The 16,450-nt window shown below is 49.7% G+C and overlaps 1 protein-coding gene across 1 annotated transcript; it reads left to right on the top strand.

Moving 5' to 3' along the window:
- The first annotated feature begins 6,088 nt into the window (after window positions 1-6,088).
- Window positions 6,089-15,159, top strand: UBE2Q1 (ubiquitin conjugating enzyme E2 Q1). The gene is made up of 13 exons (XM_058539296.1): window positions 6,089-6,489; window positions 8,767-8,871; window positions 9,210-9,314; window positions 9,956-10,006; window positions 11,917-12,057; window positions 12,289-12,373; window positions 12,652-12,712; window positions 12,917-13,007; window positions 13,124-13,182; window positions 13,282-13,330; window positions 13,624-13,719; window positions 14,152-14,218; window positions 14,671-15,159. The coding sequence occupies exons 1-13, from the start codon at window positions 6,163-6,165 to the stop codon at window positions 14,700-14,702; spliced, it is 1,269 nt and encodes a 422-aa protein (XP_058395279.1). The 5' UTR covers window positions 6,089-6,162; the 3' UTR covers window positions 14,703-15,159.
- The last annotated feature ends 1,291 nt before the right edge of the window (window positions 15,160-16,450 follow it).

Below are 16,450 nucleotides of genomic sequence, written 5' to 3'. Positions count from 1 at the left end.
GGGGGTGGGAGTAGGAATGGGGAGTGACTGCTTAATGGGTACTGCTTAAAGTTCTGGAACTAGATAGAAGTAATAGCTGCACAACATTGTGAATTACTGAATGCCACTGAATTGTACACTCTAAAATGCTTAAAATGGTAAATTTTACATTACGTATATTTTCCCACAATTAAAAAAAATGTCTTAAAAAGAGTAGCCACTATTCTGACTTCTAATGGTATGGATAGATCTGTTAGACGTCAGAATAGTGGTCTTTGACTGCTGAATTTTATATAAATGAAATCATCATCTTTTGTGTCTGTTCTGTTTTTAAAAATTATTTTAGTGAGAATCATGGACATTGCTGAATGTAGTTGTAGTTCATTCATCTTCATTGCTATAGAGTATTCCACTATATGACTATATCATCATTTATCCATTCCACCATTGATGGATATTTGGGTTGTTTCCTATTTTGGACTACTAAAAATAATACCGCTATGGGGCCAGCCTAGTGGCCTAGTGGTTAAGTTAGTGTGCTCCGCTTCAGCAGCCCAGGATTTGCAGGTTCGGATCCCAGGTGTGGACCGACACACCACTCATCAAGCCATGCTGTGGCAGCATCCCATATACAAAATAGAGGAAGGTGGGCACAGATGTTAGCTGAGGGCCATTCTTCCTCAAGCAAAAAGAGGAAAACTGGCAACAGGTATTAGCTCATGGCCAATCTTCCTCACCAAAAAAAAATTTTTTTAATAAAATAAAATAAATAAAAAATAAAAATAATATACTGCTATGAACACTCTTGTTCATGTTTTTGGGGTACAAACATATGCATGTCTGTTGGGTACATAACTAAATCAAGAACATTTTATTTTTTTGAAGGAACACACTGTAATATAGCTTTTTAACCTTCCTTTTCCATTTACTATTTCTCAAACATCTCTCTATACCAGTAAGTGTTCTTTGGTAACTATTTTTAATGGCTGCATAGTATTCCATTGCAGGTAAATTTTTGCATGTACCTTTAATAATTTCCAAGTGAAACTGCTGGCTCAAAGGTTTTTAAGTTTTTTTATTATTTAATTATTTACTGCTAAATTGACCTCCAGAAGAATTGATATTCTCAAGGTTACCCCAGGGGCCTCAGGTTAAGCACCGACGGCCAACATCTCTACAATCTTGCCTATGCTGACCCCCCCCCATCTTCTTCCCCTCTTCTGCTAAGTCATTCTTCCTTCGTTTCAGGCCTTTCTTCTCAATCTCCTTCTACTTGAGGGCCTAGTTCTTTCAGAATGTCCCCTCATTTCCATCTAAGGAACTTCTACTTTCATTCTTTCTTGGGAGTTAATTCTGACCAATATCACCCTTCAAGGCCCTTACCCTTCTTGATCCCTATTATTGCGTTTGTCACATTGTATTACAGTTGATTATATCTGGCTCCAGTTCATCCATTACCATGTGTTCCTGAGGGAAGGAGTAAGAAACACAACAAAAATGATAAAATGAGTAGCAGTTGTCATGTAAGGAGCCCCTCCTCTGTGCCAGGAATCAAATCAGGTGCTCCCCACAGGGACCGTATCTTATTCTTCTCTACAACCATGGTGCCCACTACAGTTCCTGGCAAAGCGTAAGTGCTCAGGACGATTTGTTGAGTCAGTCACAGAATGCTATGCTTCTGAAAGCAAGTCAAAGGAGAAGGCTGCTCACTCTGCCCAACAAGGGCATCTGTTCACTCTGATAACACATGACCTTTTGGAGACAAAAAAAAATCCCTACAATCCATTTTCCATAGAGCAACCAGAATGATCTTTTAAAATTTAAAATCAGATCATGCTACTCATGGCTTAAAATCTTTCAATGGTTTCCCACTGTACTTTGAGTAAAACCCAAATAACTTACTGTGGTCTCCATATCTGATCCCTGCTTTCTTCATTGGCTTCACTTCCCACCCCACCCCCGCCCCTTCACTAGACCCAAGCTATGCTGATCCTCTATTTTTTTTTTAGAAACCAAGCTCTTACTATGTGCACTGTTCTAAGCACTTTTCATGTGTTATCTCACTTAATCCTCCCAACAACTGTATGAGGTAGGCACTATTATGCTCTCCATGTGACAGATGCAGAAACTGAAGGACAGACAGGCTAAGTACCTTGCCCAAAGTCACACCATTGATAGCTGGCAGAGCTGGGGTTCAAAGTCCACGCTCTCAACCAGTATATCATTAGCTTCCTACTTTGAGACCATACCACCTTCGCCTCACTCAGGGTCTTTGAGGTTGTCACTCTGCCTGGAATGCTCTTCCCCAGTCCCTCCCAGGCCTGCCTTCTCTTCATCAGATCTCAGCTCAAACACTGCCTCCATAGGAGACCTCCCCTGACTACTGGACTTAAGGTAACCCCCAGTCATTCTCTCCCACTGACCCTATTTAATTTCTTGCATCTACCTACCACTCTGGTACTCTTCTGGTTATTTTATTCATTTGTTTATTATCTGACTCTTTGCACTAAAATGTAAGTGCCGTGGAGCAGGGATCTTGTCTGTCTGTCTCTGCTGTCCATTCATACCTAGACCAGTGTCTGACATGTGGCAAAGCCTGGTAAATGTTTATCGAATGGTGAGTACCTCCCAACTTTGTAGTAGTAACAGTCATCACAGCAGCAGTAGTATTTAGCATTTGCTGAGCAATGTACTATGTGCCCATCTCTGTGTTAATCATGTTACATATCTCATTTCATCTAAACTGGCACAATGACCCATGCTGCAAGGCAGAGAGTATCACACCCATTTCACAGATGAGGAAACTGAGTTTCACAGAAATTAAATAACTTTCCCAAGGTCACACAGCTAGCAAAGCAGAGGAGCTCAAATCCAAGCTGAGTTCTGTCTGACTCCCCAGCCCATGCTCTTTCCACTCAGCTGTGCTGTCCCCTTTATGGTCCAATTCAAAGGCCAGCTGCAGGGGCCAGCCCGGTGGCGTACCAATTAAGTGTGCGCACTCCGCTGCCGGGGCCTGGGGTTCAGATCCCAGGCACGCACCAACACACTGCTTGTCAAGCCATCCTGTGGTGGTGTCCCATATAAAGTGGAGGAAGATGGGCACGGATGCCAGCCCAGGGCCAGTCTTCCTCAGCAAAAAGAGGAGGATTGGCAATAGATGTTAGCTCAGCGCTAGTCTTCTTCACCAAAAAAAAAAAAAAGGCCAGCTGTAGCCGACTCTCCACTTAACACCATGGCTCTGCCTCTCTCCTGGACTCAGAACCCATACCCACTGCATGCCTCCAGGAGAATGTCCCACATCACTCCCTCCCTCCACACACTCAATATGTTTATAACCCAACTCTCTACCTTTCCCACCAAATTCAGCTCTCCTTTAAGAAGCTTTATTCTCTTGGTGCTACCACTATTAGTTACCCAGGCTTCCAGAGCTTCTCAAAATTCTAGTGATCTTTTGATTGTCCTTGATCTTAAAATAAAGCCCAAGTTCCTAAACATGGTTTTGAATATCTGCCAAGATTTAACCCCTGCCTACCTCACCTCTATCATTCTCTCTCCCTCATTCTAGACACAGGCCTTCTTTCCATTCCTCCAACTTGCCATGATCCCATCTCAAAACCTTTGTGCATGCCGCCCCTTCTGCCCAGGACCGTGTCCGGCCCTTCCTCCTCCTTAGGTAATTCTATTATCCTTCAGAATTGAGTGTGTCACTTGTTCAGGGATGCCTTCCCCAATCTCCAGTCTTGTTGTGCTTTGAGGTACTCACCATAACTGCAATTAAGTGATTGGATGTGTAGCAATTCATGACGTGTCTTTCTCCCAGGCTGAACACATGCAAGAGGTGAGGACTGGGTCTGTCCAGTTCAACGCTGCATGCCCTGTGCCTTACATGTAGTAGATGCTCAGTAACTATCTGTTGATCTTCTCCCACATCTAGTGGGTCAGTTGGCTTCACAGACTCCACCTTTATCATGTCTGTTTCCCCCAATAGAATGTAAGCTTGAGGAGGGCAGGGATTTCTGTTTTAATCACTACTGTTTCCCTGGCACCCAAGTATTCACTAAATGAGTATAATTTCCTTTCCATTTCTAATGCCCCTGCCTTCCACATTTCAGCAGAACACCAGATACAACTCCACAGAGGGCTCTTCCAGCCAGAGAGCTGAAATGCTGAACAGACCAGCAGAGAGAGAGAGACAGACCTCATCCCATTGACCATGACTTTTGAGTTTCTTCACTTGGGGACTTTGAGTTTGTGCAACATTGTGCGACTCTCTTGTCATGTTTCTTCTAATTAAAAACCTTTATAAAATATGGAATTCAGGGTCTTCGAAAGGGCTGCATTTGTGAGTTTCTTGGGTAAGGGCTGGAGTCCAGTGACAGGTGAAAACCTCTTGAGAAAGCACTGGAGGAAGGCAGAGCAGGGTAGAAGGGCATGGACTTTGGAGACACATGCAGGAACTCTGCTTATTAGCCGTATATCCTGGGGCAGTCACTCCTTTTCCTCACTTGTAAAACAGGGAGAAAAATGCTTACAGGGAGAAAAATGCTTACCCTGCAATGTTGTTGGGGAGTTTAGAAATATTTGCAGGACACACTGGCTTCAGAAGTGCTCAAAAGATGGGAATTCTTACCACAGCCTTTTATGCTACCAACTTGCACATACAGACAGCAAGGTGACATGTAGCTGATCAGTTTCCCCAAAGGAGATAAACTGCCCCAAGAGGACCAGGAACACATCTCAATCATCTTTAAATAACCAGAGACCAACTTAGCCAAAGAAGGCCTTTAGCAACCATCACTGACTACATTAATGAGTAGCCCAGCACCAACAACCAGGTTGCAGTCAGCTTCCAACAAAGGGTAACTCATTTCAGTCCAAGTGGGAAAAAAGGTGGCAATCTTGCCAGTTGCTCCCGCCCGGGGCTGGCCTGGCGGAATTCACCAGGCCCTACCACAGGCTAATACCTGCCCTCGGCAGAGGAACGCCAGGTCCCGGTCTCTGGAACCTCAGCCAGCTTTGTCCTTTGTGATAGTGCCACCTAGCGAGGGCCCGGAGGCACTACCGCCTACTCCCGGCAATGCCAGGACCACTGCGACAAGATGTTAGCCGCTTAGGCTTGGGACTGAGAATGTGGTCTGCTCCAACCTGTCTCCTTCCATCCTACTGCCAGGTTAATGGTTTAGACTAACGATGCACTCCTTCCATGACCCCGCAGAGAAGCCCATGCTGTCCCTCCCCAGCCTCGTCCAGATTTGTGGGGCGAGTCAGCTATCCACTACCACACACACAATTGACCAGCCATCTACCACAGGACACTTCACGGTCTCCTCCAATTGAATCCTTGGGAATAGGCAAAGCAGGCATTACCCTCATCACAGTCATTGTACAGATGAGGAAACTGAGGCTCACAGGGAAGGGGTAAACCCAAGGTCACACAACTGAAGCAGCAGGGCTGGGACGAGAATCCAAGCCTCTCGTAACGGGGTCGGTAGCTCCTTCCCCAACCACACGCCTCTCATTCATGTGGAGACAGAGCATGCCCACTCTCCAGGGGGGACTGGGGGCAGAGGCTCGGGAGACCTGCACCGAGGAGCCCCTCGGGGCGCAGATAAAGACGCTACAGGGGCGACTGCAGCTCCCCCTCTTTCTTCTCTGCCCACCGAGTGCCGGCACGCTCGCCGCGGCTCGGGGGCGGGGCAGAGGGGCCCAGAGCAGGAAACAGGGTCCCGCGCGAGGAGCCCCTGGGAACACGCGCCGCGGGGTCACGTGAGAGGGGAGCGCCGGCGAGGGCCGTCTCACGCACGCACGACGTACGTAGACACGCACTCAGGCGCTGACAGCGGCTAGCCCGAAGCCGCGGGTCACATGTGGAGGGTGACAGTCGAGAACAAGGGCTCGGGAAGGAGGGAGAGATCACGTGAAGAAGGCCAGCGAGGGGAGGTCACGTGACGGGGGGACGGAGGCGTGGCCGCCGGGGAGGAGGAGGAGGAGGGGCGCGCGGCTTCCGGCGGCTGGGGGGGCCGGCGAGCGGAGGGGGGGGGCCCCTGTCCCGGAGGTGGCGGCGGCGCCATCTTGGCGAAGGGGGGATCAGGAAGTGCGGACCGCGGCGGCGGCGGCGGCGGAGCCCGGAGCGGAGGCCGGAGGCTCCCGGCCCGCCGGCCCCGGAGCGGAGCGGAGCGGAGGATGCAGCAGCCGCAGCCGCAGGGGCAGCAGCAGCCGGGGCCGGGGCAGCAACTGGGGGGCCAGGGGGCGGCGCCGGGGGCCGGGGGCGGCCCAGGGGGGGGCCCGGGGCCAGGGCCCTGCCTGAGGCGGGAGCTGAAGCTGCTCGAGTCCATCTTCCACCGCGGCCACGAGCGCTTCCGCATTGCCAGCGCCTGCCTGGACGAGCTGAGCTGCGAGTTCCTGCTGGCTGGGGCTGGAGGGGCCGGGGCGGGGGCCGCGCCCGGACCGCATCTCCCCCCACGGGGGTCGGTGCCTGGGGATCCCGTCCGCATCCACTGCAACATCACGGTGAGGACCCCGTCGCTTGCGCCTCTCCGGGGCCCCCTTGTCAGGGACTCAGGATCACCCTACACAGCTTTTCTCGAAGGACTTGGGAGGCCGAATCCTCTCTTGGGGTTCGGCTCCTTTTCTCCAGGTTACACTTGTTTCTCCACTTGAGGTTCTGCCGTGCACCCAGAATCTCTACCGTTGACCCTTCATAGTGAGGGACACCCCGACATATGGCGCCTCGACTACCCCTTTCCACTAACCCACCCACATCCCAAGGTTTGTGATTTTGGCTGCTTTTGGTTACTCCACGACTTTACTTTGCCACCTAGGACTGCCTCTTTCTTCCCCCCACTCTCATCTCAAGGTTCCAGGCCTCTGCACTGACCTCAGCTGGAAGGACCTGGCTTGGAACTCCGCACGTTTCATCGATGCCCCCTTCTCAGTAGTACCTTTGACTGAGGACGTTGCCACCTGTGGGATCCCTGCCCAGGCGTCTCTCATTGCAGCCCCTCTTTACTCTCTGAGTTTTACGAAGTGATAGTTTGCAGTTCACTGACTCCTCTTGTTTCGATTTCCTTTTATTCTGCTGTAACCTCTAACTCTCCTCGTTTTGCCCCAGCTGGGAGCTTATTTGCCACTCCCCTCCTGTTCCCTGTGGATGTCTCCAATTGCCCTGGTTGTTGCTTTTCCTGGTAATGATGGAGATGTCTAGGGCTGTCCCCTTTATTCTGAGCAAGAACAGTTCCTTTTCCCCCCAGTGAACATCATGCTGGACTAAGAGACACCTTACATGTCTCCTGGCTAGTCTACTCTCAAACATCTCTTGAAGAGGGGTGGCCTCTGCTAATCTGGGAATGTCTGATACTGCATGGTGTAGCACTTACATCGGTTGATACTACCTACTGTGATAGTGTTCTCCCTGCCGCGGGCATTGGTTAAGGAGTCAGGGGAGAGTACTTTATCCAGGCAGGTCCACTGCAAATGGGAGAAGTCTGGGGAAAGACAGACTTGTGAATTGTGTGGCACTTGGGTGCCTGAATTCAGTTTACATGGTTCTTGTTTGTTTTCTGTCCCTTTCCTTCATCAAACCAGGTCCGTGTTTGGTGAAGCAAGCCTCAGCTTGGGTTGGATGGCGCCTCACCAAAACTCGTGTGTCCCTCCTCTTCTCTCTTCTCCTATTTCCGTCCCCCACCTTTTTTCCTACTAAAAAGTTAAGATTGAAGGACTGGGTGTGGCTTAGTCAGGTGAAGACTTGAGCATCTTTGATGATTTGTTTTCCTCCAGCATTGAGGATTAGAGTCATGGCAGAGCTAAGACCCCCTGTAGAAGTGGTTAAGTTTTCCTGGGCATATGCAGAAACCTCAAAAGTTAATTTTGTTCCTGAATTAAGCTTCCAGTTCCTTAAGGTTAGGTTTGCCTCCTTCTAGCTGCCCTTCCAGTTGGCAGATGCCATCTACTGTCTTTGTCTCTGGAAGGAAGTTAGTTTAGAAGGTTCTCAGTGAGACTCCCTGTAGCCCCTATAAAGGAGACTTGGCCTGAACTGGCCCCCTTGGTTTGGGCAGAGGGGGAGTCTGGTCAGGCTGCATTTGGCACCATGGCTCAGGAATGCTGGGAATGTTAGCAGCGTAGGCTTCTTTCTCCCAGCCTGCCATGTGGAGCCCTACAGCCTACGCCTGGACTGAGAGGGTGGCAGGTTCCCAAGGGAGAAGTGGGGAGAATTGGCCTTTGAGGGGTTCTGTTGGGAGCGAGGTGGGGAGATTCTTCCTGCTACCCTTTTACTTTTAGGTTCTGGAGATATAATTTAGTTTTTATTCCTCCTTCCCTAGCTAAAATGAAAGTGATCTGCAGCCTCTGCTTTTTTCACATCAGTGTGATTGTCATGAGGTGGTCCCTTCCTCAGCTGATTATGGAGTTTGAAAGGCAGAAGGGTTGGAGGCCTCTGTGCTGGGTGTGGGAGAACTTCAAGTCTGGAACTTGTATAGGCAGCACAGTAGATAGGAGGCCTCCCTCACTGTTAGCAGTTTGGCTGTGGTGCTTTCTCTGATGTTTACTCTCAAGGAAAGAAAGAAAAGGGTTCAGGCTTCTTGGAAAGGGTCCTTCCAGGCACCTTTTCTCCTGGTCTAGGATTTGTTGGGAAGCTGCTTGGTTAGATACTGACCTGCGGAGCTGGGCTTTTATGTATGTGTAAGGGAAAGAGCAGAGGGACTAGAAGACTTGGGAAGCTGAGGGCAGGCAAAATCAAGCTTTTGCTAGAGTCACCCATCTTCAACACTCTCCCTGCTCTTTTCCCCTCAGGAGTCATACCCTGCTGTGCCCCCCATCTGGTCGGTGGAGTCCGATGACCCTAACTTGGCTGCTGTCTTGGAGAGACTGGTGGACATAAAGAAAGGGAATACTCTGGTGAGGGTAATACCCTGGGGTGGGGGTACATTTTCTTTCTATGAGGCCCATGTCCTGAAGACATCCTGTGAAAGGGAGATATATCTGGGAAGTGGATGGTGCAGTAGGCTCAACATTTGGGGGCAGACTTCTTAGGGGAGTTGCTCACTGAAGCCAGAGGGAGACCCCTGCACCAGCCCCAGGATTGGCCCAGTAAATTCCTTCCCACAGCCATGTGGTCCATAAGGTTTAGGGAACTAGGTACCAATATGGGGTCTAAGCTAAGAGCTCATGCATGCACCTGTCCAGATTGGGGTGGGGAAGGAGTATTTGATGTCACTGTGGTCCCCTACCCCCAGCTATTGCAGCATCTGAAGAGGATCATCTCCGACCTGTGTAAACTCTATAACCTCCCTCAGCATCCAGATGTGGAGATGCTGGATCAGCCCTTGCCAGCAGAGCAGGTGAGCAGCTGAGGGGGTTGGGGCCCTGTTGGGCAGAGTTGCCTCACACACAGCACTCAATAAATACATGTTAATTGAGAGGAATCTGCAGTAGTTTCTCTTCACCCCACCCACTCCAAACACACACACATTTTGTGACTCTGGCCTCTTTCTTCTCCAGATGGGAATCCAGCTAAATGGGGCACTAGTAGCTTCACCTCTCCTATTAAAACTCACTTTTTTGGACAGTATCCTTCATGACAAGAGGAAGGGGGGAATTTTTACCATTAGCAGTAACAGTTGGTGGCCACTGGGGACCCAGGCCCCTGGTTAAGAACTAAGAACGCAATGTCAAGTCTAGAGACAGTTGAGTCAAGGAAAGGCTCTTGGGAAAATTAAACTGAGAGTTATGAGATGGGTAACAGAAGCAGCCATTTTGCTTCTCTTTTGTTCTTTGGCATATGGCAGGAGGAGAATAATAGGCTGGTAGTGAAGTCATTCTCTGGGCTGTTGCATCTACTCAGATCTGAGTGGTAGGGAGGCTGGCAGCATTATGGGCAGGCACACAGCTTCCAAACCTGGAGCCCAGGAGAGTAGGTCAGTGGCTGCATTCTAGGAAGCCACTGGGGCTCTGATCTCCATCTTTCCCCTCCCCACCGCAGTGCACACAGGAAGACGTGTCTTCAGAAGATGAAGATGAGGAGATGCCTGAGGTAGGCTTGCCACCCAAGGTGGCATTGGCGGGAAGCTCTTTCAGTCAGCAGCATTGAGTGCCCACTATATACAGAGCTCCAGTCTAGAACTGGGGAGAGAAAAACACCAAAGGAATAAAGACAGATTTACTGGGGCCGGCCCCATGGCTTAGCGGTTAGGTGCGTGCGCTCCGCTACTGGCAGCCCAGGTTCAGATCCTGGACGTGCACCGACACACCACTTGTCCAGCCATGCTGAGGCGGCGTCCCACATACTGCAATTAGAAGGATGTGCAACTATGACATACAACTATCTACTGGGGCCTTGGGAAGAAAAAGAGGAAAAAAGGAGGAGGATTGGCAATGGATGTTAGCTCAGGGCTGGTCTTCCTCAGCAAAAAGAGGAGGATTGGCATGGATGTTAGATCAGGGCTGATCTTCCTCGCCAAAAAAAAAAAAGATTTACTGACCTGGAGGAACAGCCAGTGTAGTAGAGGAGACAGGGCACCCACCTCCAACCACTGAGGACAGTTAAGTGCAAATCTATTTAAACCAAATAGTCAACAGGTTAATTTCAGATGGCTTTGGAGTAAGTCCTGAATTCACATCCTGTATCTGCTAGCTATCTTATTTGAGGAATTTTATCTAATCTCATAAGCTGCTGTTCCCTTATTTATAAGACAGGATTATAATATCTGCTACATATGGTTGTCTTGAAGATTAAATGAGGCATTGCATGTGAAATGCTCCATATAGTACATGATAAGTGCTAGATGATTGATCTGATAGAATCTCTAAAAACATGGATACTTTTCCAGAATATAACATAATGGTTGAGAACTTGAGCTTCAGAGCCAGACAGAATTTGATTCATGTCTTAGCTCTGCTAAAGAATTGTATTACTTTGGGCATGATAAATAACCTCAGGAGACCTCAGCTTCCTCGTCTGTAAATGGGGGGTAATGATACCATAATGGCATGGTAGCTGTAAGGAGTAAATGAGCTAGCATGAACAGCACCTAGTACAGTACCTGAGATATAAACATTCAGTAGATGTCAGCAGCTAATGTAATAATTAGGAGGTTAGTATTAACCGTGTCCTGCCAGAGTGAGGAGATCACGCTGATGGCTTTGTTTCCTAGCATTGGATTAATGACCTGGGTTCTGCAACTTCTGTAACTTTGTTAGGGTCTTAAGATGCAGACAGGGCCAATGACATGTGAAACTTATCTCTTCTCAGACAGTGGACAGCCCTCTGTGCCACCCCTCCAGCACCTGACTGAGAGGGGCCAAATCCTGGATATGGGCTCCCCCTCCCCCGTGCACAGTGAACTGCTTGCTCACTTAGAGCAGAGTCAATAGGGGCTAATTCTGTTCCGGACCTCCCTCATTTCCATCCTGGCAGTGGGTGCCTCTGCATACCTGATTCAGGCCCTGCACTTGTAGGGAGGGCAGGAGATTTCTGATCCAGGTTTCTCCTTTAGACCTGGAGTGCTGAGAACTCCTGGGTACAATAGTCATCTGGTGAAACATGAGCTTTAAGTCACAATGTCAGGCCAGAGTCATTCTAGAAATTAAGGAAGAGTTTCTGCTGCCAAGGGAGGGTTTTAGGGATGGTTGGAACAGGGTTAGTCTGGGGAACAAGAGGGCTGAATCCCTGCTTGCTTTCCCTGGGTCCTTCTGTAGTTCTGCTGCTTGAGAACTGAATAGGAGGGGAGATTTACCTTGTTATTTAGATTGTGGAGGGAACGGGGCTGGGAATTGTTCCAGGAATGGAAAGGGTGTTGTGTTCATTAGCTTGCCAGATAGACCACTCTTCCCCTTAACTTGCGGCTCTAGGCCAAATGGCACTGGGAAGCTGATGGCCTCTCTCTACAGCCTGTATTGGTTTTTTTCCTCCTCTATCTCACTCCCATCCCAAATCTCCTCCAGGACACAGAAGACCTAGATCACTATGAAATGAAAGAGGAAGAGCCAGCTGAGGGCAAGAAATCTGAGGATGATGGCATTGGAAAAGAAAACTTGGCCATACTAGAGAAAATTAAAAAGAACCAGAGGCAAGATTACTTAAATGTACGTGCCTTCTAGGGAGAAGCTGGGCCAAGGGGTTGGTGGGAACTGGCTGGGAGGTGGTAGGTCGTCACATATCAGTCTGGGGAGCAGACTCTCCTTTTTTGGGTGGGTTATGGGTGTGTCTTATCCTTGCCAAAATCCTGGGCAAGGTGCCACACTGCCCCTAAGGTCTAGTATGCATATTTCCAAACCCCATGACCATGAGGTGTTTCTGTCACCCCTCCCTCACAGGGTGCAGTGTCTGGCTCGGTGCAGGCCACTGACCGGCTGATGAAGGAGCTCAGGGATATATACCGATCACAGAGTTTCAAAGGCGGTGAGTTTGCCTCGGAGGGGGGCCTGAACAGGAGCTTCTCATAGAGAAGGATGTGATAGTGGCAAGGGGCCCTGAGAGGTTTGGGACATTCAAATGCTTATGAACTTTTCAGGCCAAGGATGGAACTCCTCAAGCCGTGGCTTAGATTGGATGCATGTCCATCTGGGGTGAACTTAGAGCCTTTGATCTTTTTTCTTTAAGCTTGAGAGGGAGCTCCATCAGGGACCACTTACCACCTGGACTATCCTAATAACACCTGTCTTCTTCCTGCCTTTCAGGAAACTATGCAGTCGAACTCGTGAATGACAGTCTGTATGATTGGAATGTCAAACTCCTCAAGTGAGTGGGGACTCTGGGATTGGAAAGGAAGTTGAGGAGTGGTGGGAGTCTCCAGGGCAGTCTTATGAGCTTGTAGGTTGCAGGGTCCTGGGAGTGGGTGTGGGCACAGTTTTGTCCCTCTGCTGCTAGCCTGGGAGTGTGCGAGCCATCATGAGGCTCCTGAGCTGGGACCAGGAGTGTGAGCCCAGACTTGTTGCTTCATAGAGTTGACCAGGACAGCGCCTTGCACAACGATCTCCAGATCCTCAAAGAGAAAGAAGGAGCCGACTTCATCCTACTTAACTTCTCCTTTAAAGTAAGACTGTTTCCTTTTCTAGTTCCTCCCGCCTTGGCTAGGCTTCCTTCTCTGCCTTACAGTCCTGTGGAGGGCACTGGCCTCCCCTCCCTGATTGTTGCCTCTGTCTCTCTCAGGATAACTTTCCCTTTGACCCACCATTTGTCAGGGTTGTGTCTCCAGTCCTCTCTGGAGGGTGAGTGGCTCCGAAAGGGCAGAGGGCAGCCCCAGTCTGAGGGTGAGGAAGGGGTGTGGAGCTTTTGCCAGGCACAACTGACTGACCTTTCTTCTGCAGGTATGTTCTGGGCGGAGGTGCCATCTGCATGGAACTTCTCACCAAACAGGTGAGTGTGTCTCGCTCATGGCCAGGCTGGTGTGGGCAGGGCTAGGCTGAGCTTTACCACACACATACACACACACAGACTCTCCCCACCCCAGGCTGGGTGATAGGCATAGTGTGGCCCTTTCATCCTGCCCGGCAGGGCCTCACCCACTGACCCAGGCAGGCAGGTGATAGCTGCGCTGGGAGTGAAGGGCAAGGGCCCTTCTGTAGATGCAGCTGCTTGCTAGAGAACAAGCAAAGCGTTTCTCTGAAAACTCTCCTGACTGGTTTGCTTTGTCGCTCCGTGTTTCCCAGGGCTGGAGCAGTGCCTACTCAATAGAGTCCGTGATCATGCAGATCAGTGCCACACTGGTGAAGGGAAAAGCACGAGTGCAGTTTGGAGCCAACAAAGTAAGGAGCCCAGCCTGGGACTGGTGGGACAGGGTGGAGCCAGATACAGTCTGGGCTCCTAGCAGGCCAAGGCTGCCTTCTTTCAGGGACCTCTGAGGAAAGGATAAGGCCTCTGGGTTGGTGGCATAGGATAAGCAGGCCTGGGGTGCCTATAGTTGGAATAGGAGCAGGCCTAGGGTGGCTATAGCAGGGAATAGCATGCCCCTTTGGTCTGAGGGGCATCCTAAGACTTTTGGGAGAGCACAGTCTGGAAAGGGAAGTCTATGGGATTACGCCCCAAAGGGACCTCCCAGGTGGAGGGTACTTAGTGTGTCAACAGAGCAAAGTACTGGGAGCCAGGACTCCTGGGTCTCTGGGTGGCAGCCTATGGAAGGTGAGGGGCAGTAAGGCCACAGCTGGCCATGACCTGATTTGGTGATTTCCTCTCCCCAGTCTCAATACAGTCTGACAAGAGCACAGCAGTCCTACAAGTCCTTGGTGCAGATCCACGAAAAAAACGGTGAGGCTAGAGCCAGGACTCGAGATTCGGACACCTGCCAGGCCTGAGGTTTTTCACTTCCAGCCAAATTGCAAGAACCCCTTCTTTTGGTTTCTGAGCCTTTCTCACCCATTAACACAGCCAAAGAAGGTGGACCAACCTCTTCTCCCAGAAAAGCACCAATCATCACACCACCTGTAGACTTGGTGCTGCCCCTCTTCCCAACCACCCTTTGAGAAAGCTCATCTCACTCTTCTGTCACCTCAGGTTGGGCACCTCATTCTCCCTTTCCTTATGATCTCCAGGTCGGCAGCTTCTCCGCTTCCCGTACACCTTCTCTCCCCCCACACTGGGAATCCCTTCCTGGGATCTTTTAGCCTATAACTCTGGAGATGTCTTCAGTCACTGCTGCTGGGAGGGTGGGCTTCATTCAGCCTCCACCTCACTGACTGTTTTGTTCGTTGTTTTTGCAGGCTGGTACACACCCCCAAAGGAAGATGGCTAACCCTGGAGTGTCATCCCCCTCCTCCTTCCCCAGGCACCACTGGACCAATTACCTTTGAATGCTGTATTTGGATCTCACGCTGCCTCTGTGGTTCCCTCCCTCATTTTTCCTGGACGTGATAGCTCTGCCTATTGCAGGACAATGATGGCTATTCTAAACGCTAAGGAAAAAAAACAAACACAGAACTGTTTCAAGTACTCAAGACTGACTTACAGACCAACCAACCACCTGGCTGGAACCCTTGCTAGCAGGCATTCTTATAAAAGAAACTTTCAAGCCTCCTTATATTGCTGGAAACTCAGCTGTGCTCCAGACTAGAGCCTCCTTACCTATGCTATGGATTTTTAATTTATTTTCTCTTATTTCATGTACACTGCTTTTTTTGGTTACAGTGTATGATGGATGTGTATGAAAAAAATGTATCTTTGGGAAAACAATTACAGTTTGTTAATTTGAAGATGCTGGTCTTGACTCATCTTTATTTTTACTCCCACATCCTACCCCACCCCCATCCCCTGAAGTAGTTGGGTGGTGGGAGAGGGGTACAAGTCCACTGTGCCTTTGGTGGAGATGAGAGGCTGTACTTGGCTCTGAAGCCAGAGAAAGGTGGAGCTGAAGCACACACCTAGCTCGCACCCAGATCTCTCCTGAAGGCCTCTGGAGCAACCAGCACTTGTTCTCCCTACAATGCAGTAGTCTGAAATGACGACCTTAATCCTTAGGGCTACTGTTTGCTTCTAGTCACAGGTGTTTTCAAAGTTTTAAGAACAAGAATGAGGACGGAGGCTTAAGAGGCTGCTTCACAGAACTGCTTTTAAATGAGTGGCGACAGCGGCTCAGTCTCCTAAGCGTGTGTGGTCTTTCTGGTCTCAGCAGTATGCTGTAACTACAACTCTGGTGTTCACTGGTCCCCCGCCCTCCTGGACAGTGGCTCCTAAGGAGCACTGAAGGGTGGTCCTCAGTAGCTCCTTTGCTTACCCTCCTGTCTCTTGTTTCATTCAGTCTTGTAAGAGAAGACAGGCAGAGCTCTGAAGTAAGTTGCTTGGCTTGGAGAATTATGGATTCTCTCAAGCCACTCCCATAAGGTGGGTCCTGCTGGAAAGGGTTAGTTTGAAGTGGGGTGGTTCTGTATACCTGTGTCCTCACCCCAGGCTCTGGAACTACTGGGATGGGGAGAGTGACGGGGGAGTCTGCTGATCTAGAGCTGTCGGTGCTGTGGTGTCTGTACACACTGTTTAAAAGTGTGGGCATGATGTCTGCGTAGGATGCATGCCGCCTGCCTCTCCTGGTCAGTCAGCTTGCTCTGGGGCTGAGACAGCCTCTTAGGACAGACTATGCCTACAGACTGTACCATGACTGAAATGACAGGCCAGGGATGGCTAAGTGAAGACACTAGTCTTAGAAAGCCCCGACTTGGGATGGCCGCCTGGGAACCTGTAGGACACCAGAGGAGTTCTGTAATGCTTTGTCTGAGACATGGCAATTTTAACATTGGTCATTTAACCCCCTTTTCTTTTAAGGGATTTTAATGTCTTGCTGCTTCAAGTGGATGAGTTCACCAGTCCCACTCAATGCTGCTCTAACTCTACCCACACACCCCTGAGACGGGGTGCTAATATATGCTGAGGTTGAGATAAAGACGGGACGCAAGGGGAAAACTCATTCCATAGAGCTGAAATTTTCAAGGTTTTCAAGGCCTCTGTGGCTTTCTTCTGAACTTATCACCAGCCTTGGCTGGAATGTAGACT

The sequence above is a fragment of the Diceros bicornis genome, chromosome 4, assembly GCF_020826845.1.
Source record: "Diceros bicornis minor isolate mBicDic1 chromosome 4, mDicBic1.mat.cur, whole genome shotgun sequence".
Taxonomy (NCBI): Eukaryota; Metazoa; Chordata; class Mammalia; order Perissodactyla; family Rhinocerotidae; genus Diceros; species Diceros bicornis.
Note: the sequence above shows the minus strand (reverse complement) of the source record. Positions and strands in the feature narration are given on the sequence as shown.